The 25,099-nt window shown below is 42.5% G+C and overlaps 1 protein-coding gene across 1 annotated transcript in view; it reads right to left on the reverse strand.

Moving 5' to 3' along the window:
* PCLO (piccolo presynaptic cytomatrix protein) overlaps positions 1–25,099 on the reverse strand; it is a 371,777-nt gene that overhangs the window by 102,453 nt on the left and 244,225 nt on the right. Inside the window, exon 10 of the mRNA XM_030216678.1 lies at positions 23,759–23,840. Within this exon, the coding sequence (XP_030072538.1) occupies positions 23,759–23,840 (82 nt within the window). The remainder of the gene's footprint in view (positions 1–23,758; positions 23,841–25,099) is intronic.

Consider the following 25,099-nt stretch of genomic DNA (forward strand, 5'->3'; position numbering starts at 1 on the left):
TTCCACATAGATAACAAATAAACTGAGTGCCCTTGCTATGGGCCCTAAAGTGACTGACTAGGTTAGAAACTGGTTGAGTGGAAGGTGACAGAGGTTAGTGGTAAGTGGAGCTCATTCTGAGGAAAAGTATGTTACCAGTGGTGTGCCGCAAGGTTCAGTTCTTGAGCCTGTTCTTTTTAACTTTTTCGTAAGTGATATTGCTGAAAGGCTATCTGGTAAGGTTTGCCGCTTTGTGGATGATTCCAAAATCTGCAATAGGGTAGACACCCCTGGTGGTGTGGATAACATGAGGAGGGACTTAGCGAAGCTAGATGAATGGTCTGGAATTTGGTAGCTAAGATTTAATGCTAAAAATGTGGGGTCATGCACTTGGGCTGCAAAAACCCGAGGGAACTATATAGTTTAGGGGGTGAAGAACGTTTGTGCATGAAAGAGGAGTGGGACTTGAGTGTAATTGTATGTGATGATCTTAAGGTGGCCAAACAGGTTGAAAAGGTGATGGTGAAAGCTAGAAGGATGCTTGGGTGCATAGGAAGAGGAATGGCCACTAGGAAAAAGGAGGTGAGACCTCATTTAGAAAATTGTGTACAATTCTGGAGACTGCACCTTCAAAAAGATATAAACAGGATGGAGTTGGTCCAGAAGGCAGCTACTAAAATGTTCAGTGGTCTTTGTCATAAAGTGTATAGGGATGTCATGTCCAGGGATGTCATGTCCCCTACCTCAATGCAAGCGGCGTCCTCGGGCTGCGCGGGGTCCCGTCGACATGCACACTTGACTGGCACTGCCTGAGCCATGTGTGTGTAGTCCTCTCTGGGTTTTTTCAGAGAGCGGTGGTCGCAGGCTCCTTAATTGCTTTGCTTCCATGCACCTGGTTCTGCTCCCTCTCTCTGCCTGGCTTCCAGGCTCCTTGATTGCTTTGCTTTCATGCAACTGAGTCTGCTCTTCCTCTGTCTGGCTTCCCTTGCTTCTCTCCTATTGGTCTTCCGGTTCCTCCTTCCCCTGCTCTTGTCCTATGGCTGTGCCCCTTCTCCCTGTTGATGTCAGACGCCAGCACCTTATCAGCTGAGCTCTTCCTGGACTCCATGCTTCGGCTTCTACTTTGGTAGGTATTTCTAACTCTGTAGTCTACTTCTTATGTACTGGTCCCTGGTTACTGACTTTGCCCATACCAGAATTACCCTTCTGCCTGCCGCCTGCCTACTGAGTTTCGCCTGTACCTGGATTACTCTCTTGCCTGCCGCCTGCCTACTGACTGCCGTTTGTACCTGGATTACTCTCTTGACCTGCTGCCTGCCTGGCCGATACATTCATCACTCCGCTTCCAGCTCCATCCCGTAAGTCCTGCAGGTCGCCCGCACCTAGGGGCTCAACCTCTGGGGAACGGTGATCAGCACAGGTGAAACCTGGGGTTGTCCAGCCGCCAAGCAGAACCTGGTCTGAGTACCGGGCTCAGCAGCACTCTACTTGGTACAAGAACTCACAAGTCTCACAAGGAACAGGGTATAGGATCAAGCACTTATAGACGGCAGGAGGAGAGGGAATTAAAATTATTTAGGGAGGTGGTGGAGGAAGATGAAGTAAAAATGGCACCTTATGCTAGATTGTAGCAGAAATTTGCTATGACTTCTTAAGATTGGTATTCATAATATCAGACTCAACATTACGTTTCCTGTTTATTGAATACATTTGAAACTGACTTTCAGGAAAATGAGTTTGATGAATGCTGGCCCATCTTAGCAGTACATAAAGGCCTCTTGGGCTGATATTATGCTGGCCATTGGGAAATTCCCCTCTACAAAGAATAGCGGATCAGTGGATCTGTGACTTTGAAATTTATTCTGTAGACAGTTTATAGTGGAGAGTGCCCAGTTACAAGAACTACATTACAAGTTCCTGATGCATCTTTGCATACATCCTTCTCGAGCTTGAAAGATGGGCTTCCCTACAGATGGGGCTTGTCTCAGGTGTCCAGTCTATTTCTTCGAACGGTATCTCTGATAGCCAAGAGATATATTTTATTGCATTAGATTTCTGTTACATCCCCTTTATGTTATGGAGAAATCAGATGTTAACATTACTTATAATGAAGCGCCTGAGGATACCTGAGGTCAGAAAGCTAAAACATCTCCAAACCCAAGAGAGAAGAAAAGCATTTCTTGCATTGAGAACAGCAAGGATAGCTTTAGGGAGTGATAGGGAGAGTAGATGGCATGGATGGGCAGACTGGATAGGCCATATGGTCTTTATCTTCCTACATTTTTCTTTGTTTCTATTTTAGCTGTGACAATCTCTTCAATGCCAAAGGCTCAACACTCTGGAACAATGTTCCACTCCATCTCCATATGAAGCCTTCCTATCAAAGATTCAAAGGAGGACTAAAGACTCACCTTTTAGAAAAAAGCGTTTAATTAAAATGTTCTCTGTATCCCGACCTTTCTTGCTATCAGGGCAAATGGACGAGGCTCAGAACTACACTACAGAAAACTGATCTTCTTTTTCTATAATAATATAAATTCCTTCTTACTTTTCTTCTTTGCATCATTAATCTATTTTTACATAAATGAAGATTGTAAACCACCTAGTTGGAACCTTAAGACTAATAAACTTGAAGCTTATTTATAATTAAATGAATGAATCACTATTTCACCATAACCCAGAGCAGTGTGCAACACTGATCTACATAATACATCTATATAATTGCTATGTTTGTGTGCTCATGATCCTTCTGGGAGAAATTTCATAACGCTGCAGGACACCAGAACATTTTCAAAATGAAAGTATACACGTATTGCTGCTTTGAAAGTTTCTCCAGGGATTTTAAGTGCAAATTGTGCACACCTGCTCTTTACCATGCACAATAATCCCAGTTTAATATTCATGTGAACACTCAGATTTCATAACGTATGCAGAAAAACATTAACCCTTCCCAAACCGCTCTCTTTGGGATAGAGATTACATGGTCAGAACTGTATATGCATATCAGGACACATTTATCAACATCTCTTTCTGCATATGAACCGCTTTTCCTGCAGAAATACCTTTTAAAAGTTCCTTCTCTGCAGTCATCTAGAAAGAAAAAGAAATTAGCACTGACTTTACAACACATTTCTTGAATGAGTTAATTTCCTTAGGGTCTACTTTAGCTCATCAAAAATTCCTATTAATCTGAACTGAATATGAAATAGAATAAAAACATATTTTATCACAGGAAAGGTAAAGGCAGGGATGCTCTATTTATTCTGGATGTATAAAAATGTGTTTAAATGCACAAAACAGGTTCCTGAAATACTGGGATGGACCATCGGTCTGACCCAGTATGGCTGTTTTTATGTTCTTAAGCACACATTACTGTGCTACTTAACATGTGCTTAAGAGCATAAGAATAGCCATACTGGGTCAGATCATTGGTCCATCTAATCCAGTATCCTGTTTCTAACAGTAGCCAATCCAGGACACATGTACCCAGCGAACACCCCAATAGTAGCACCATTCCACGTGGAATTCGAAAGAGTAGCAACATTCTATTCGGAATCCCAACAAGTAGCAAGATTCCATTCTGTTTTCTGTCTAATAACCAATTCCTTTTCCAAAATAGAACATAGCCTCCTATCCCATGACTCTTTGCAAGTTGTTATCAGCTCAATAACTGGTCAAAATGGTGAACTATCCACAGTGGGCTTAGGGTCCAATGCACGAGACACAACCAAATTGATATGGTGCCCAGTACATGGGAACCAGACCTAGCTGTGAAATGCAGCCTTTACATTTGCTCCGCACTCCAGACATCTTTTCCAGCCCCCCCCCCCCTCCTCCCTACATACACACAACATCCATATTATTTCAGCCCCCCTTTCTGTACCCATATTTCAGTCCCCCTCCCCACACCCTCTTTTTTTCAGCCTCACTCCCTGCACCCATACTCCATCTACATTTTTCAGGCTCCCTATGCACACTACAGCCCCCTGCCACTGAGCCTCAGTAGGCCCTCCCTAGGCCTGAGGAGCCCTGGTGGTCTAGTGGCCTCTTCAGGGACAGGAAAGAACTCTGCCGCTGCTCTGCCTGGTGCCGCTGCTTCTTCATAATGGCTGCCAAGACTTCCTGCTTTTAAACTTCCTGGACCATTTCCTCCTGGCTCTACCCCTCTCATGTCATTTCCCTTTTGGGTGGGACTATGAGTTTTAAGGTGGTCCATATACTGTGAAGGAGTATTGGCAGTGTCCTATAGACACTTTCATATTTAAATTAGCTTTCCACTATAAAATTATGTTCCTTTCAGCTGTAGGTTTTAGCTTTTAAGATTTACCATGGCCATGCACATAATTACTGTCTTAAACTCCCATATTATGTGTCAAATTGACACCTTCATTATCTGAGAAAGAAACAGTTAGCTCTGTCTTCAGGTAGAACATTACAACTGGAGAAAGCAACACTTTGTGCCTGTTGCTATTCAATTTCTTCCTTGTGGAACACAATTCTTACTTTCTGTAGGCTGATTGATAGAGTTTGGAAAAGCTATTAATTAATTAATTATTATTATTATTATTTTAGATGGTGGATTTTCATTAGATTTTTTATGGCAATAGCATCCATTATTTGCCCCTTAACATGTATTAAAAGGCACTAATGTATGTTATATTACTGTAACACACATCAAAGCCACCATGGGTTGCACAGTAATGAGATTCAGTTCATTCAAATGCATGCAAAATAGATCATTATGTAAATTTAATAATGTAGCTTGCGTTGAGCATCATAAGCCATGTTATTCTTGGAAAAATACCACCAACAAAATACTGGCTGCATTTTTCAGTTCTGGGATCATTGGGCTGCTAAGCTGCAGCTCAATGCTCCCAGAAGGTACCTTACTTGAAAGAGAGACCCCCTGGTTCCCCCTCCCACTGAGGTTTTCCCCCATGGCCCCTTCTTGAACAATCTCTCTCCTGAAGAGCTTCCTCCAAATGCTCCTTCCCAAAGAGCTTACCCCTCCCACGCAAACCCCTTTCCCTTAAGATCCCTGGGCCTGCCTTAAGGGTTCTCTGATGTCTGCTGGGTTCATGGAAGGAATGATCCCTTTGCACTCCTGTTCTTTGCAGTCAACAGGCTCAAAATGGTGCCAGCAATCCCTAGTGGGAGTCTAGTAGTATTAGTGGACCACATAAAAGCCTTTTGCCTTTGGGAGAAGCTCTTCAGGGGGGAGATTATTTGGGGGTGCAAGGGATGGGGAAACCAGGGGTCTACTAAAAACCCCTTTAAGGTTCCTTCTGGGAGCACCGGGCTGCACCTTAGCGGTCCAGTAATCCCAGGACTGAAAAATACCGCCAGCATTCTGCTGATGGCATTTTTCCAGGAATAATGTAACTTGTGATTTTCACATAGTAATGAACTGGTTTTCATGCTGCAACTTAGTGGCCCAAGGCTCCCAAGAGGCAAGTATTCTCTGGCAACGAATTCCAGAGTTTAATGTTTTTTCCAATTTGTTTTAAATGTACTACTTTGTAGCTTCATTGTGTGCCCCCTAGTCCTAGTATTTTTGGGAAAAGCAAACAAGTGATTCACGTCTACCTGTTCCACTCCACTCATTATTTTATAAACCTCTATCATCTCCCCTCAGCCATCTTTTCTCCAAGCTGAAGAGCCCCAGCCACTTCAGCCTTTCCTCATAGAGAAGTCATCCCATCTCCTTTATCATTTTTGTTTGCCTTCTCTGTACCTTTTCTAATTCCACTATAATTTTTTGAGACACGGTGACCAGAATTGAACACAGTATTCGAGGTGTGGTCACACCATGGAGTGATACAAAGGCATTATAACGTCCACTTTTTGTTTTCCATTCCTTTCTTAATTATACCTAACATTCCATTTGCTTTCTTAGCCGCTGCCACACACTGAGCAGAAGGTTTCAACATATCATGAACGATGACACCTAGATCCCTTTCCTGAGCGGTGACTCCTAATGTGGAACCATACATCATGTAACTATAGTTCGGGTTCCTCTTTCCCACATGCATCACTTTGCACTTGCTCACATTAAACATCATCTGCCATTTGGATGCCCAGTCCTCAGTCTCATAAGGTCCTCTTGCAGTTTTTCACAATACTCTTGCGATTTAACAACTTCGAATAAATTGGCGTCATCAGCAAATTTGAGCTGCCTTTTATTCCTATGGGCCCTGCTGTAGGTAATTCGAGCTAATCTTTAGTAAAAGACCTCCTTAATTACCTCACTAGTTACTCTCATCTCTGGATCATTAATAAATACGTTAAAAAGCAGCATTCCCAGTACAGACCCCTAGGGAACCCCATTATCTACCCTTCTCCAATGAGAATACTGACCATTTAACCCTACTCTCTGTTTTCTATATTTTAACTAGCTTTTAATCCACAATTGGACACTACCTCCTATCCCATGACTCTCCAAATTCCTCTGGCGTCTTTTTTCAGGTACCTTGTAATAATGTTATTTGCTACTGAATCTATGCTATTTCCTGGGCATACTTTAGTATGGAAAGAGCGGGAAAATACATTTGACCAATAACTGCAAAGCACTTATAAGATTACATTTCAGAACATTTTTGCCGGTGGAAAAATACATGCATAAGTGCAAACCCTCCCCAACCCCATCCCTGGAGGTATATCTTGCAAATGTGGGTATTATGCACACATTTACCTGCTTAAAGTATTATTGCTTTTATGGAAACCCATTTTGTGTGGTTAACACACTATTTTATCTATAGACATGGCTTGTTAATTGTCTTCAAAACTAATAAAAGTCTAAAAGCCATAAACAGGAATGAAAATCTGTAAAATAAATGATAGATAATAGAAACTGGTTCAGTTAATTATCAAGAACAGCAATAGAATGCCAAGATTTTAATAATTTCTTGAAGCAAAGGTAATTAGAATCTAATTAGATATCACTGAGGAGTAAATTCCGTAGGCACAGAACAGAGTAGGAAAAAGCTTGTGTGTTCATATCTGCTAATTTAACATCTAAAGTAGAAACTCCTGGAAAGCTCAACACTAGGGAAATGATAAAATGCAATAACCATTCACTTAAGGACAATGACAATCATGGTACGCTCTAAATACTAAAGACATAGCTGGCTTGTTTCAGAACTGGAAATATATAACCTTTGGTTATAGAGATTGACAGGAACTAGGCATCAACATTCAGAATTAATTTTAGCTTTCTAATAGTCCTTTCTAGAAATCTTACATATGGGCACCTAAATAACATTTCAAAAAAGTGGCTATTTCATGCTTTCTTTAATTAAGACATCTTATAATGCTATTATAAAATAGACTTCCAGAACTATATCCAAGAGAGCACAAACGGTTATTATTACTACTACTATTTACTACTATTTAGCATTTCTATAGCGCTACAAGGCATACGCAGCGCTGTACAAACATAGAAGAAAGACAGTCCCTGCTCAAAGAGCTTACAATCTAATAGACAAAAAATAAATAAAGTAAGCAAATCAAATCAATTAATGTGAACGGGAAGGAAGAGAGGAGGGTAGGTGGAGGCGAGTGGTTACAAGTGGTTACGAGTCAAAAGCAATGTTAAAGAGGTGGGTTTTCAGTCTAGATTTAAAGGTGGCCAAGGATGGGGCAAGACGTAGGGGCTCAGGAAGTTTATTCCAGGCGTAGGGTGCAGCGAGATAGAAGGCGCGAAGTCTGGAGTTGGCAGTAGTGGAGAAGGGAACAGATAAGAAGGATTTATCCATGGAGCGGAGTGCACGGGAAGGGGTGTAGGGAAGGACGAGTGTGGAGAGATACTGGGGAGCAGCAGAGTGAATACATTTATAGGTTAGTAGAAGAAGTTTGAACAGGATGCGAAAACGGATAGGGAGCCAGTGAAGGGTCTTGAGGAGAGGGGTAGTATGAGTAAAGCGACCCTGGCGGAAGATGAGACGGGCAGCAGAGTTTTGAACCGACTGGAGAGGGGAGAGGTGACTAAGTGGGAGGCCAGCAAGAAGCAGATTGCAGTAGTCTAAACGAGAGGTGACAAGGGTGTGGATGAGGGTTTTGGTAGAGTGCTCGGAAAGAAAGGGGCGGATTTTACGGATGTTGTAAAGAAAGAAACGACAGGTCTTGGCGGTCTGCTGGATATGAGCAGAGAAGGAGAGAGAAGAGTCAAAGATGACCCCAAGGTTTCGAGCTGATGAGACAGGGAGAATGAGAGAGCCATCAACAGAAATAGAAAACGGGGGGAGCGGGGAGGTGGGTTTGGGGGGGAAAATGAGAAGCTCGGTTTTGGTCATATTTAATTTCAGGTGGCGTTGAGACATCCAGGCAGCAATGTCAGACAAGCACGCTGAAACTTTGGTTTGGATGCAAGGTGAGATATCAGGGGTAGAAAGGTAGATTTGGGAGTCATCAGCATAGAGGTGGTAGGAAAAGCCATGGGATGAGATTAATGAACCAAGGGAAGAAGTGTAGATAGAAAAGAGGAGGGGACCAAGAACAGAACCCTGAGGTACGCCGACAGGCAGAGGGATAGAAGTAGAAGAGGATCCACCAGAGTGAACACTAAAGGTGCGGAGGGAGAGGTAGGAAGAGAACCAGGAAAGGACAGAGCCCTGGAATCCAAGTGAGGACAGGGTATCGAGAAGTATGCTGTGATCGACAGTGTCAAAAGCAGCGGAAAGATCAAGAAGAATGAGGATGGAATATTGACCTCTGGATTTAGCCAGTAATAGGTCATTGGAGACTTTAGTAAGCGCAGTTTCGGTTGAGTGGAGAGGGCGAAAACCAGATTGTAATGGGTCAAGAATAGCATGTGAGGAGAGAAAATCAAGGCAGCGGCGGTGAACAGCACGCTCAAGTAATTTGGAGAGAAAAGGAAGGAGGGAGATGGGTCGGTAATTAGAGGGACAAGTAGGGTCAAGTGAAGGCTTCTTAAGGAGAGGTGTGACCACAGCATGTTTAAAGGAAGCAGGGACAGTCGCAGTGGAAAGTGAGAGGTTGAGAATGTGACAGATAAAAGGAATAAGAGTAGGAGAGATGGCATTAAGAAGGTGGGTGGGAATGGGATCAGAGGAACAGGTGATACATTTTGAGGAAGAAAGGAGAAGTGTAGTTTCCTCAATAGTAACTTCAGGAAAGGAGGAAAGGGAATGAGGGGAAGGAGAGAGAGGGGAACGGACTAGTGGAGGGAGAGCTGGTGAGGTAGAGAAAGCAAGGTTTATCTTTTGAACCTTGTTGTGAAAGAATTCAGCAAGGGTCTGAGGAGATAATGAAGGGGGAGTTGGGGGAGGGGGCACCTTGAGGAGAGAGTTCAATGTGGTGAAGAGAAGTCGAGGATTAGAGCCAAGAGAGTTGGTCAGTTGGATATAATAATCCTGTTTGGCACGTAAAAGAGCAGATTGGAAGGAGGTCAGCATGAACTTAAAGTGTAAGAAATCAGCAAGGGCCCGAGATTTCCGCCAGAGGCGTTCGGCGGAGCGGGTACAGGAACGTAGGTAGCGGATATTAGAAGTCAGCCAAGGTTGGGGTTTTGTACGCCTTATAGGGCGGGTCATCAAAGGTGCAAGAGTGTCTAAGGCAGAGGATAGAGTATTGTTGTAAGAAGAAACAGCCTCGTTGACAGACGTGGATGGTGCCACAGTAGAGAAGAGGTTTGAAACATGGGAGGATAGAGATGAAGGGTCAATGTCGTGAAGATTCCTAGATAAATTAGATAGGATAGGACGGGACTGGGAGGGAGGAGATTTAAGTGTGAAAGTTATAAGATGGTGATCAGAGAGGGGAAGATCGGAGGCAAGGAAACTAGAGGGTGAACAGTTGGAGGAGAAGATGAGATCAAGACAGTGACCATTTTGATGAGTGGGGGAGGTGGAGCATAGTTGGAGATTAAAGGACGACGTTAAAGCGAGTAACTTGGAAATATAAGAGTTGGAAGGATCATTAGCAGGAATATTAAAGTCACCAAGGATGAGAGAGGGGGAGGAAGGATCATGGAAGAAGGCAAGCCAGGCATCAAAGTCACTGAGAAAGGATGAAAGGGACTTATCAGGGGGACGATAAATGACCGCTATTCGAAGAGGCAGAGGAGAGAAAAGGCGGATAGAGTGGACTTCAAAGGAGGAAAAACAGTGAGATTGAGGTGGAAGAAGGGGTTGAAATCTGGAGGAGGGAGAGAGAAGTAGTCCAACACCGCCCCCACGGCCAGCAGAGCGAGGAGTATGTGAAAATAGATAACCGCCATGGCACAGGGCTGCGACTGAAGCAGAGTCATCAGGGCAGAGCCAGGTTTCTGTTATGGCGAGCAGATGGAGGTGACGCGAGATAAAGAGGTCCTGGATATAGGGGAGTTTGTTACAGATAGAGCGGGCATTCCATAGGGCGCAAGAGAAGGGCAGAGAAGAGGAGGGGAGTAGAGGAATAGAGATGAGGTTAGAGAGGTCACGGTGAGATCTGTAGAGTTTGGATAATAGTTGGTGAGGAGGGCCAGGATTGGGATTGATGTCACCAGCTGAGAGTAAGAGAAGGAGTAAAAGAGAGCACCTAAATCTAATCCTTTGAGTGCTATTTAATCTACATCGAAATCTCTTTATGGGGAATTTAAGATCATATCAATGACCTTTAGACCCAATGTACCTGAGTGAATGACTAAGGGGGAAAATTCATCAAGCAGTGTTATGGTCTTAATATACCTTAATAGACGTTAAGGGAATTACTGTGCACTAAATTTTTAAAAAGCCATAGGTAGAGAATGATCTTTAGCATTTAGCATGTGCTAATTACCTTAACGCAGGTTGCGGCCATAGCATCACTTGATGAATTCCCTCTTAAGCTTTTATCTACCAATAATATGCCTACATTCTTTAGAGGAGTTAAATCTTTCAACTACCTCTCTTGAGAGAGATTAAAATGTCCAGAACAGGACGGAAAGCATGTATGGGATTCTCTTATAAGCTGTGCTAAGAAGGCAAAGGAAATACAGGCCTTGTATATTTGGATTAATCTCACACCTTTTTTAGTCGTAGTTGAAGGTGAGTTACGTACAGGCAATACAAGGTATTTCCCTGTCTCCAGAGGATTTACAATCTAAAGGGCCCTTTTACTAAAATATATTAGGAAATGGACTTAGCGCTTACACTTTCCTGAGCACCAAACCCATTTCTAATGTGCCAGTAAGTAAGACATTTTTCATTTGACTTGGAAAAGGTTAACACGGAAACTACTATTATTACTACTAATCGTTTCTATAGCGCTAATATATGCAGCTAATTTCTCTGTCCTTTCACAATCTGTGTTTTGTACCTGGGCCATGGAGGGTTAAATAACTTGCCCAGGGTCAAAAGGAGATGCTTTCTCTATAGGAGGTACTAAGTATTCCCATGTGAACTCTGTGTTATCCAGTTCGAATCCTTAATGCAAACACACCTGCTGGATAATACTTCTATGTCCATTACCCACCCATGACACACCCCCTCCAGGAAACATTCCCTAAAAAATAAATAACACGCGATTAGTGTGTGATGACAGGCAAATTACCCCAAAATATTAGGAATCCGTCCTGGGTACAAGTATATTCTTAAGCAGTTACTAGGAAAAGTTTGACTTTTGTAGATGATATTAAGATTTTCAGCAGAGTGAACCCATCCCTGAGGGAGAAGATAGGATGCTCCTTGTGACTCTGGGCAAATCATGTAACCCTCCAGTGACCCAGGTACAAAGTAAGTACCTCTATATAATATGCAAACTGCTTTGACTGTAACCACAGAAAGGCAGTATATCAAATCCCATCCCCTTTCCCTTTTCTCTTTCCCAAATTGCTTCAAGGGTCTAAAACCGTGGAACCCTTTTACTAAGCCATGGCAAGAATTGGCCTGTGGCAGTGTAAGCAAGTCTACTGGGCATGCGCTGGGCCCGTTTTACTGTGTCCTGGAAAAAAGGGGAAAATGGACGTGACAAAATAAAAACCAGCATGCGTCCATTTTCGGCCTGAGATCTTACTGCCAGCCATTGACTTAGCAATACGGTCTCATGTGCTACCCGGGCGGTAGGCGTGCAGCGCACGCCCATTGCTGTTTACCGCTGGGTAGCTGCCACATGATAGAAAATGTTTTCAGCACACACCAAATTCAGAATTATCGCCCAGGGCACGCAGTAGCTGGGCAGTAATGCCAATTTGGCATGCACTGGACACACACAGGCTCTTACCCGTCTTTGTAAAAGGGCCCCTCAGTGAAACAGATTGTATAAACATGTTTGAGGATACAGAAATCACTGCAGATGGGGGTGATAAATTAAGAAGCATCAATCAGGAGAGAGGCCACAGAATCACCATCCTGCTTATTTTCGAAGGAGAAGGGCACAAATCTTCAGACAAAAATTGGGAGATGGGTGGCCTTCTCCTAAGGGCGCTCAAATCGGTATAATCAAAAGCCGAATTTGGGCACCTTCAACTGCTTTCCGTCGCAGGGTCAGCCAAAGTTCAAGGGGGCGTGTCGGCAGTGTACCGAAGGCGGGACGGGGGCGTGGTTAAGAGATGGCTGGCCTCGGCCGAAAATGGAAAAAAAGAAGGGCATTCCTGACGAGCATTTGGCCGACTTTACTTGGTCCCTTTTTGTTCACAACCAAGCCTTGAAAAGGTGCTCGAAATGACCAGATGACCACCAGAGGGAATCGGGTATCACCTCCCCTTACTCCCCCAGTGCTCACTAACCCCCTCCCACACACACACACAAAAATTAAAAAACATTTTTTTGCCAGCCTCTATGCCAGCCTCAAATGTCATCACAGCAGTATGCAGGTCCCTGGAGCAGTTTTTGGTGGGTACTGCAGTGCACTTCAGGCAGGCGGACCCAGGCCCATCTCCCCTACCTTTTACACTTGTGGTGGTAAATAGGACCTCTCCAAAACCCACCTGAAACCCACTGTACCCACATGTAGGTGCCCCCTGTTACCCTTTAAGGGCTATGGTAGTGTTGTACTGTTGTGGGTAGTGGGTTTTGAGGGGGGGGGGAGGGTTGAGGGGCTCAGGAGCTATGCACCTGGGAGCAATTTGTGAAATCCACTGCAGTGCCCCCTAGGGTGCTCGGTTGGTGTCCTGGCATGTGAGGGGGACCAGTGCACTACAAATGCTGGCTCCTCCCATGACCAAATGACTTGGATTTGGCCGGTTTTGAGATGGGCGTCCTTAGTTTCCATTATTGGCAAAAACCAATGTCGGCCATCTCTAAGGGCAGCCATCTCTAAGGTCGACCCAAATGTTGAGATTTGGCCATCCCCGACCGTATTATCGAAACGGCAGATGGCCACCCATCTTGTTTCGATAATACGGTCGGGGACGCTGCTTTACGGGCCATCCTTAGAGATGGGCACCCTTATAGATGGGTGCCCCTGTTCGATTATGCCCCTCCATATCTGATGCGAGGTTTCAAAATAGTAGAACTGTGTTGGCAGCATCAAGGCAAAAAAAAATAAGGTGCATAGGAAGGGGCTTAAAAGCAGAACCGAAGGAAGTGATAATGGGTTAGATCTCACCTGGAAGAGGATATATAGGAAGTATAGAGGGCAGAGATCTTCCAAAATGATTAAAGAACATGTACACTATAGCTGAGAGAGAGGGAAGGTGGACATGACAGAGAGATTTAAAGAACTGAAAGATATAAATAAAGAATGAGAAGTAAACATTGTTCATTTGTCAGGGAGTTATGGATCATGAGGGTCCAAGAAGGGTAGTCTCAGTACTAGCATCGAAAAATACTGCTTCATGGAAAGAGTGAAGGTGCATGGAATGGTCTTCCAGTGAAGGTAATTGGGGGTAAAACTGGATTCCAAAAGGCTGTGTTAAACATCAAGCATCTTTCCTGTCTGAGATGTGAGCGAAAAGTCTAACCACAGGAGTCTATGGCAATCAGAAATAAATTGGACAGGCTGGAAGGATCTCACATTTAAAATCGGCCATCATATCTTAGAGATTTCAGATTCAACCATGGGATATCTGGTTACAGATACTCAGATAATTTATTCCAATTATCTTTATTTGCTATTTTAAATTTTAAATGGTTAAGACAGCAATTCTCGAATGGGTGTCTACATTTAAGTGTCTATTTCGAGCCTATTCTAAAGCGCATACGTTCCTTTATGGATATTCATGAATGAATAATAACGCTAGTCAAAGAGCTGCTGTAAACGCTCATTCCTGGATTCATAAGATACACCCGGAACTCCAGTTATTCTATAAGTTCTATGTAAAAGTGAGACCCACCCATGGTCTCCCAAACTTTCGGTAGTTCCTTATAAAATGTTCTTCTTCCAGTGTGAGCAATATTGAAAATCATTGGCTAAGGTTAAGCAGAAAAAGTTATTTGGTTAAATTTAGGACAATTTTTTAGATGCTGCAAATTATTAGTGCTATCGGGTTAAATGATAACATCACCTTGGCATGCTTCTTGTTCATCCCCATGCAGTTAGCTAGCCCAAATTTTCCAAGTCAACGATTTATGTAGTTAAGGTTGAAGATAGCTGATAAATCTTGCGAGTACCAGTCTGCTCTTTGTGTTATCCTTTTTATTTTCATGCTCTTCTCTACAGCTTAAGAACTAGAGCTATATCTAGCATTTCTTCTCCTGCAGCATGAAGCAGATCTCTCCAGAGAGTCTTCGAATGCTATTCTTGGTATCACTATGACAACATGTCCATATTCATACACCAAACACAGTAACTGCTTCTGTCCTCTCCTTCAGCCTGATGGTTGTACTTGATGTACACTTCAGAATAACTTCTAAATCCTGACACTTAGAAGAGATGAGGCTCAAAATTAGGATTTAATTTAGGGCTTGAATCATCAAATACTATTCACATAAACAATAGGAAAGAACACGTGATAGATTAAGTGTTAATTACTGGGCCAGCAGGAAGTTTTCTTACAATAAATAATAGTGTTTAATCGTTATCTATGTAGAGCAAGCTAAATTAAAAGGAAGTTTAATAGCTTTTTGTCCTAGATAAAGTTGCTACAATGATTTAAAAAGCAACTGTTTCAACTACAATGTATCATAACAGAATTTCCTAAAAGGAAGATTTTTCTAGGTCTCTAATATTTTGATGAAGATGATAATCCCTGCATAAAAATTCTAATAGATATTTTGAATCTTGACTCCATAACTGTACACTTTTCCACAAAACCTACAATCTAATTACCACTGAAAACCGGCACATTGTAGGAAAGGACTGTAGTTACGTGATAGATCACTACAACCAAAAAAATGGAGAGTTGCCCCTTCTGACTTCATCTCTTCTCCAGAATCAACTTCCTTTCCTTTAGCTCTTCTGTACTCAACACATTTTTCTTCCCTGTGGATTTTATTTTCTCCACCAACTCTTTTCCTCTCTCTATGGATGGAGCAGGGACCAGTCCTACGTCCAAACTGGTGGTAGCAGAGACAAGGTGTGAAGTGCATAGGTCTAGGATTGAGCAACTGCATATTCTGCACCAACCCTGTATCAATTTCTGTACATAAAGAATGGGATGAGTGAGCTGAATAGTGTGGGAAAAAGCCACATTTGTAAATAAACTAGAAATGGCAATAATGAGTTGAATGATTACATTTGTTGATGACACAAAGTTATTCAGAGTTATTAAATCACAAGAGGATTGTGATTGTGAAAAATTGCAAGAGGTCCTTACAAAACTGGAAGACTCGGCATCCAAATGGCAGGTGACTTTTAATGTGAGCAAGTGCAAAGTGATGCACGTAGGGTAGACGAACCCAAACTATAGCTATGTGATGCAAGGTTCTATACAAGGAGTCACCACCCAGAAAAAAGATCTAGGTGTCATCATTAATGATACGTTGAAACTCTCTGCTCGGTGTGCAGCAGCGACTAAGAAAGCAAATAGAATGTTAGGAAATATTAGGAAAGGAATGGAGAACAAAAATGAGAATACTGTGATGCCTTTTATTCGCCCCATGGTGCAACCACACCTTGAATACTGTGTTCACTTTTGGTAATGCATTTCAAAAAAGTATAGGGAAGGGTGACAAAAATGATAATGGGGATGGGTCACCTTCCTTAGGAAGAAAGGCTAAAGTAACATAGTAACATAGTAGATGACGGCAGAAAAAGACCTGCATGGTCTATCCAGTCTGCCCAAGATAAACTCATGTGTATACCTTACCTTGATTTGTACCTGTCTTTCTCAGGGCACAGACCGTATAAGTCTGCCCAGCAGTTTTTCCTGCCTCCCAACCACCTGTCCCGCCTTCCATCACCGGCTCTGGCACAGACCGTATAAAAGTCTGCCCTCCCCTATCCTCGCCTCCCAACCACCAACCCCTCTTCCCCCCACCTGCTCTGCTACCCAATTGTAGCTAAGCTTCTGAGGATCCATTCCTTCTGCACAGGATTCCTTTATGCACATCCCATGCATGTTTGAATTCCGTTACCGTTTTCATCGCTACCACCTCCCGCGGGAGGGCATTCCAAGCTTGGAGAAAAGAGGGCTGAAGGGAGATATGATAGGGTTTTATAAAATACTGAGTAGAGTGGAACAGGTAGACATGGATCACTTGTTTATTCTTTCCAAAATAAAAAGAACTTGGGGGCACGCAATGAAGCTAGTAGTAAATTTAAAACAAATTAGAGAAAATATTTCTTCACTCAATATATACAGTAATTAAACTCTGGAATGTGGAAAAAGCAGCAAGTTTAGCAAGGTTTTAAAATGGTTTGGACAATTACCCTCTAAAAGAGGAAGTCACGAACAAAGCCATTTCACACCGTACTGCCTGTGGTAAAGGGTGAGCATTCCAGAGGCTGGAGGAAGGGTCAAATTTGGACTTATGCACCAACTTTGGAATTTCAAAAAGAATCCACATCAATTTGTGCCTACTCGATAGCAGCACAACGAAGTATGGGTATTTTCAGGGAGGCATTTTAAAGTATGCTCAAACTTTCCCTTTGAAAATTGATTTCTTATATGTCCTTACTGGTTGCACAAGTTAGGAAGGTTTTTACAAATTACCTTCCTTACTATGAAATTCACATTAAACAAAATATGTAGCTGGTGTACTGGTATACAGAAAGGACAAAAAACCTTTAAAAGCAATAAATTATATCAAGTAATATTTAGCAGGGATTGTGAACATCAGTCATTCTGCAGCAATGACATTTCCTATTAACCGCCAGAGAGAAAGAACAAAGCTTGATAGCGAGTAATTACTTCTGCACAAAACATGATTTTGACATATGGTTTGTTTTCTTCAGCAGTGAAAAGGAAAGTGTGATGGTTTTCCAATCAGGCAAAAGGACTCCTGGAGCCTCCACTACCGGAAAAAGACATCAAGTAATTTGAAGCCACAACAAAGACAGAATGGGGGGGGGGGGATTTTATAAATGATGCTAGAAACTGGGTGCCAGAAAAGATCGGTACACGCCCTTCGCAGCATAGTGCTTAGCGTTGACTCCAGCACCAGACTTATACCTGTTCAAACCCGGTGTAAATCCCAGCGCCCAACATTTTGAAATGATCCTGACCCACCCATACCCTCCCATTGCTATGCTCCTATGGGATTCAGGCACCCTGCGTTAGAAGATAGGAGGAAAAGATCTCAGACAATCTTCTACTACTGTTTCCAGCTTGCAGCCTACTAGCTTCTTAACTTGGTTGATTAAGTTCATCACAGAACTTAAAAATTTCCTTCTTTTCGTATTTATTCTTTGCTTTTACTTTCACAAGTTATGACCACTTACGTATATCAGTTCCTACTAAGTAAAGAGAGTGTTTACAAATTAATATTGCATGGGATAGCCACTATTTCTAATGAATGGACATCCCTATCATCATCTACTGTGGCTTATTACCATCTACTGCTACAGTTGATGAAGTACGTCAACTGGAGAAGCCACATACCCAGGTTTTCTTTTGAACGGCTGCTTACTGTGTGTGTGTGTGTGGGGGGGGGGGGGGGGGGGGTGGAATTAAGGATTGTTGGTATTACATTATAAAATTATACACTAACTTACCTTTTATCTTTCTGTGAGTAAAGGAAAAGGAAAATAATATTTCAACCTTCACAAACTTCCATCCTCCAACTTAAACACCGCCTAAGAAATACTGAAACTTATGCTCATGAAATATTGCAGAAAAAGAGAGGAACTCCAAGGTGCAGATTCAAACTAACTGTATGCAGCTCTATTTATCCACTATACGAGTAGGTTTATCCATTTGATTAGGACCATATAAATAGCTGCATATTTAGCAAAGGATGGTGGGTAGACTCGCTTAAAGATATGTGAACTAATCATGCTGAAATTGCCCGGCTGAATCTATCTCCCAAGCATCAACTCTTAATTCACAGTGACATTTTTCACCTCTGCAATATTTACTAATGATATTGAAATTATACAGTTTACAGCAGTAGCTTTATATTAATTTCAGCACACTTTTCCGATCTGATGAAGAAGAGCAACCTTCGAAAGCTAATCAAGAAATGTATTAAGTTATGTCCAATAAAAAAGGTATCATCTTATTTTCTTTTCCATGTTTTATTTTGTTTGATTTCTATTGATAACCTTTAAGAGTGGACTAACACGGCTACCACACCTCTCAGCACACTTTTATAATTGTTTTAATTTTTCTTTCTTATTTCCTCATTGTTTTCTTAATTCTCATTCTTATATACTGTACCACCTTTCTCCAAAGGTGTGTAAAGTTTTGCTTATGGTTATGATTTAAATGTTTTGTGTTTGAAATGTAAATCATATAGAAACTAGTAAAAGAGGCCCATTTCAGAGCAAATGAAACGGGCGCTAGCAAGGTTTTTGTCGCCAACACCCCCCCTCCCTCCCTGGCCAACCCCTTCATTGTTCTGCAATTGCTCCGCCCCCAACGTCATGACGTTTGACGCGAGGGCGGGGCCCAGAGCGATTCCCCCCCCCCCCGCCTCCCTGCCTCCCTCCCTGCCAACCCCTTCATTGTTCTGGCATTGCTCCGCCCTTGAGGGCGTGAAGCCACCACGAACCTTCGAACCTTTTTGAAGGAAGTCAGGGCTTGGCTTCACTGACGTCAGTGTCTTCAGAACTTTGAGGGTGAGTTTTATTATAGTAGATGAGTACCATTTCCTTTGGAATATACAGTAAAGACATGATCAGACAGAATGATTGTGATGCCAAACTAAAACCAAGGGGGTCACTCACTAACAGAATGCACTAATGCAATGAATGCAACGGACCTTGCGCTAAATAGTTTACGCCAGTTCTGTTCATACCTGTTCATTATTAGTGCAAAATTTATATATATGTTCAGTGAAGCTCAGCATGACAAATACACAGTGAGGAGGACAGATGAGAATCACAGAGGATTTTTAAAAAAATGAAGAGACCACCCTTTCATCTTTCAGATCAGAATCTGAGTATTTGTTTCAATCCCCTATTCTTGCCTATCCAAGGCTAAAACAAATTCTGTGGGGGGGGGGGGGGGGGTTAACCTCTGAACAAGGAACCCACATGGAGGGTCTTTTTACTAAAGATTAGCTTGAGTAATCTGCAGCAGGGCCCATAGGAATAAAATGAGACCTGTTGCAGACAACTCCAGCTAACCTTTACTAAAAGACCCCCATGGTTTCCAAGCATCTGCAAGGATCAGTATCATCTCAGGGTCAGATGCACTAAACTTAACGAGCCATTAACGAGCAAGTAGTAAACCATGGCATGCACTAAATGCTTCTCTGAGCCATTTTCTAATCACAGTAGCAGCTAACGAAAACGGAATGCAGATAAGCAAATTAGTACCCCAATGTGTATAAATCATATTGTAATGTGATGCACTATCGTTTTCCGATTGCCTAACCGTGGAAAATCTAACAGGAGGTCTGTACCTCTCGATGGGGCTGTGCAGCCTCTGAAAACTTCTATAAATGTAACACAAAAAAAAATTGGGAAAAAAAAACGTCCAAGTGCTCGTCAGGGACGTCTAACACGAGATGGACATCTTCCTGCAGCTTCTGTGATGGGCGTCCTCCTTGGACGTGTTTTTCTTACCTGCAATTAGGAAGGACTTCTCTGAAAATAGAGAATAGAGAATGCAAGTAAGCTACAACGAGCAGCTCATTTGCATTCCCTTTCCTTGATCCATGGTCGTTCCCTACCGATTCGCTATGAAATCGGTAAGGGAAGGGCTATTCTGAGGACCTTAGTGCATCTGCCCATTAGTCTGGAAGGAAAGGGGAGGGAGAGTCAGAAAGCAGGCATGGTGTGGAGAGGAAATGTGCAGAAAGTGGATGAGCCTGATGGTCCTTAGCTGTTGTCACTCTTCATGGGATCATTTCATCTGTGACCCTGCAGCATTTCTACATTTATTCTGCATCATTTCTGAGTTTGCTTACTTAGAGCCAGAAACCTTGTAGATTTTCTTATCCTGCGAAGAAGACTTTCAGCCACCTCTAATTAATGACATGTTTCAGTTATGCTCACTGGAACTGATCCTGGTCTGTGAATTTTGCCTACTTTGTAGGAAAAGGGTTTATTTCTGAAAGTCTTGCACTCATGCTCAATGCAGAAATGTATGAGCAAGGCTGTGAAACCATTAGCATCTGCAACAGGAATGTGCTAATTAACTGCCACACTTTAAATGCAGGCAGATAATAGTAACATCCAAATTAATACAAAAGGTGGCAAAAAAAAAAAAAACCAGCACACCGGACCTTACTTTTACCACAGCAAAGTGTACTAACGCTGCACTGTTATCCTTGGTTAAAACCAGGCATCAGAGGCATCATATACATTGTTAAAAGTCCGAAACATTCAGCACAGTCTATTCCAGGGAGTCATTTTCAGAACATGTATAAAGCAAATCACTTCTTCCCCACAGTCACATTAACTATGCAAAATTCTTTGCTAGAAAGGTTACACTAAAGATTTTCCAAGAGAAAATGTTCATAGATAGACGTTTAAAAGACCACTTACCCCCAGATTCTATACACTGCGCCTAGAGACCCGTGCCAAAATTCAAGCGCATTCTATAACAATGTGCGTAACTTAGTTGGCTTAACAAGCTAATCAGCGTTGATAAAAGCTCTTAACAAGGAATAATGAGCAGTAATTGGCAATAATTAGAATTTACGCGCACAACTTGCTAAGGAGTCCTTTTACCAAACTGCGTGAAAAAGAGCCCTGTGATAGCGGTGGGGGGCAGTTTTTCCCACGTGCCAGGGCCCTTTTTACTCCAGCAGGTGAAAAAAACCTAGACACACATGGGCATGTGGTAAGAGAACTCATACCATGTGACCATGCCGCAGGTAACCTTTACCGCCACCCATTGATATGGTGGTAAGGGTTCCTGCGGTAACCCAGTGGTAATCAGACAGCGCCCAGAGATGCCCGATTACCGTTGGGTTACTGCCACACAAGGCATTTCTGGGGAGGGGTACTTTTTCCCCTGGAAATGGCGCATGCTTAGGGCAGAACTAGCACGCTGGGCTGGTGATACTCCCAATTTAATGTTTGGTTTTGTAAAAGACCCCCCCCCCCAAGCGCATTCTGTAATGCACTGTACATAAGGGGTGTGGTTTTGGGTGGAGAAATGGGTGTTTCGTGGGCTTTCTGAAATTTACGTGAATAGTTACGTATGTAATATGTCCCAGTGCGACTAAATCTACGTGCCAGGATTTACTCCATGTTTATGCTGGTGTAAATGGATGTGCGTAGGTTTAGGTGCTGAGATATCAAGCACATTCTATATACCATGCCTAAATCTAGGTGCTAATTAAAGAATACGCTTAGCTGGCATTGATTTCCACGCTGATTTTTTAGGTGCCATATACAGAATCTCTCCCTTAGCGCAGAGTTAGTCAGGTAGCTTTGTCCTGATCATCAGTTGCGGGGATCCAGTTAAAGCTGCGGTTGAATATCTGAAGAGATTTAGGACAGCCAGTTGCCTACAAAAAATCTCTGGTATTTGAATTCCAGTGATGTTAAATGTGTATATTTTGATACTGTTTCATGGTAGTTCTATTATTAGAACTATGGACTGTACTGTACTTCTATCACCACCCCCTCTTTATATCTTTGTTGATCTCTGCTTATGTTTCTTCCATGTTGATTAATATATTGTGTATTTGTATTTTATCGAACCGGAGCCTGCCTCTCCGGTACTGTGTAAGCCACATTGAGCCTGCAACTAAGTGGGAAAATGTGGGATATAGATGTGTTAAATAAATAAATTAGGTTTCAATTTGCTGTTTTCAAATTTACCTCATTTATTCTATTTATGTTTATTTTTGGTTATTTTACTATTTTTATGTTGTTAACAAAATTGTAAGTTTGAAGTTAAACTGTACCTGCTTGTACAAAGCCTTGGGTGAATCTCTTTATATAGGTGGTTAATAAATCCCAATAAGTAAATAAATAAATAAAAATATACTTAGTTCAAGCTGAGCATCAGATCTATCCTGATTAGTTTGACAGCTGGTTTAAATTAGAATCGGATTAATATCAATTCATGCCGTTGTCACAGTTATACAATCACATTATCCCCCAAATTCTATAAAAGTCGCTAAATACTGTGCGTGCAATTTAATTGAATGAGCTAATTAGCACCGATAAGTGGCTTGTTCACAACCAATTATTGGCACGAATTAGAATTGAAATATCTGCGCCTACATTTTATGCACAAGTTGAGAAAGGGGATACAGAAATGGGAGGGTTGTAGGTGGAATGGGGGGGCGCTCTTAACATTTACACACATTGTTACAGAATACAGGGGATACAACCACTTTTCACTTGGGGCAAATGGCTGCGCCTGAAGTTAGCTGCAATTCCCGGATGTAAGAGCTATTGTATAAACCCAGCCTAACTTTAAGCATGGTTTACAGAGTAGCGCCATATGTAGAATTCACCTCTACGTGCCTGTGATCCAGCTGTTTAAGCGGGCCTTTTACAAAGGTGCAGTAGCATGTTTAGTCTGAACTAAATGCTAGAGATGCCCATAGGCCCACTAAGGTCTGTAAAACTGTCCTAACAACTAAGGACCCAGTATTCGGCCGGTGGCAGTCAGAATATTCTTGGATATTCAATTCTAGGCCATGTCCAGGTATCAGCATTAAATATCCAGGCAGACATGACCTGATAAAACAGTTAAGTGCAATACTCAGCACTTAAGCAGCTATGATCAACCACATAAGGACAGGATTGTGTTTGATGTGGTCCTATTTATGGGGTTAGCTTAGGGCCCCATTTACAAAGCGGTGAGAAGCCCAATTCGGGATTACCACTCGCTAAAACGAAAAGTACCGCCAGGCTACTGCAGCAGCCCGGCGATAGTTCCCACCACCCCTAGCGCACCATCATATCTGACACTACAAAAAATATATTAGTGCCGGGTTAGTGTGGGAGCCCTTACCGCCACCTCAATGGCCTCCTGCAGCAGCCCGATGGTAGGTCTGATTTGACGCATGCCAACGCAGCGGTAGCCCTACTGCCTTTTAGTAAAAGGGCCACTAAATATCGGCATTTAACCAGCTAAATAGGGACTCTGTCCTTGGAACACCCACAAAGTAGCTGCTATCGACTTGGTGCTTGCTGAAAAGTCCGAGTTAGTACCTGTCTGGTTCAGAGCCACTGAATAAGCCCAATTAGCCCTGGACAAGTGATTTAAAAGGCCAGGAGTAAATTCTGGTCCTTTAACTCACAATACTGACCCCTAAGCTTCCATTATGCATGAATTATAATTTTTGTGATTATGCCACAGAATAAAGTACATGCATACATTGAGAATTAAAAAGGCTGCGTTCACCTGACACAGTACGATCCTTTGGGTCTCTGTGCAGTCTGATCCTCATGTGAGGAAAGGTGTAATGTACGGCTTTTCCATTTATCTGTGGAAGATGACATCCAGACATTATACAAGTAATTAGGAAAGTGACAAAAAGCAGAAGCATTTGAAAAGTATCGGTTTTATCCGATGAAAACAGTGTTTGGATTTAGAAGTCTCGGTTTATGCACAGCGGCAGAGTTTTCTCAAGCTCCCAGTTGTTGTGTAGCTGTGTTAGCCTAGTGATGTGTGTGACTGTAATGTGTTTGCAGTGGAAGGATTTCTCCAGCACGAATCTGCTGCAGTGGCACCTTGAGGTTAATACGCTGGTAATGATCTATCTCAGCCAATATCATAGGCTGTGACCTGGAATTTATCCTTGTTTCATTTAGCTGGAGTTATGATTTGCTCATACAGATTAATGGATATTTCCCATTTTTACAATATGGTCTGTAGGATGAATGTTAGTATATTCAGCTAGAAATCATTCAGGTCAAAATATGTGTCACTGATAATGTACCAGCAGCCACGGCCGCCGAGAGACACAGCCAGGCCCGGGGGCAGGACTGGACTGCTGTATGCACCCCCCCCCCCCCCCCCCGGCCACCACCACCTGCCCCCGCACCTTTCTGTCTCTGAATCACTGCTGTGCTGCTCCCCTCGTTCTTTCTTCTCCTGCTTCAGGGATCCTATATACTGGGAGTCGGAACCCAGATGATTGCATTAACTCGATATTGCATTAATGTAATCATCTGGAGCAGGAGAGGACAGACCCAGAAGCAGGCAGGAAGAAGCTTGCTGGCACTGGGCCCGAGCACCCCCTTGAAGACCGGGCCCAGGGAATTTTGTCCCCCCTCCCATCTCAGCAGCCTTGTCAGCAGCTGGTTTGCACATGACTTCCGTATCTGTATATTAAAAAAAATGTTTATATAAATATTGGGCTGCAGATCTGACTGATGGGCCCAATATTTTCTCTATATTATGGCTACAGTTTAAAAAATGATCCTGATAGTTTAAACCTGCCACTCAACAGACTTAAACTAAACATGTATCTGGTTCGTATCTGAATATTGCTGCTAAGGAGTCCTTTACTAAGATGCACCAACGACCAGCAGGCGTTAAATGTTAAGAAGCCGATTAATAAAATGGACCTTTTAGCATTTAAAGTTTCTACTTCAAGCTGAAGAAATATAGGTTCCACCAACTCCCCTATGCAGGAGATCATACCATTATTATACAAAAAAGAATAATAAGCAGGAAAAAGACTTCAAATGTCCAAACAGTGGCAGAAAATAAAGCAGATTAGTGGCTACGTTTATCGGA

Source organism: Microcaecilia unicolor, chromosome 10, assembly GCF_901765095.1.
Source record: "Microcaecilia unicolor chromosome 10, aMicUni1.1, whole genome shotgun sequence".
Taxonomy (NCBI): Eukaryota; Metazoa; Chordata; class Amphibia; order Gymnophiona; family Siphonopidae; genus Microcaecilia; species Microcaecilia unicolor.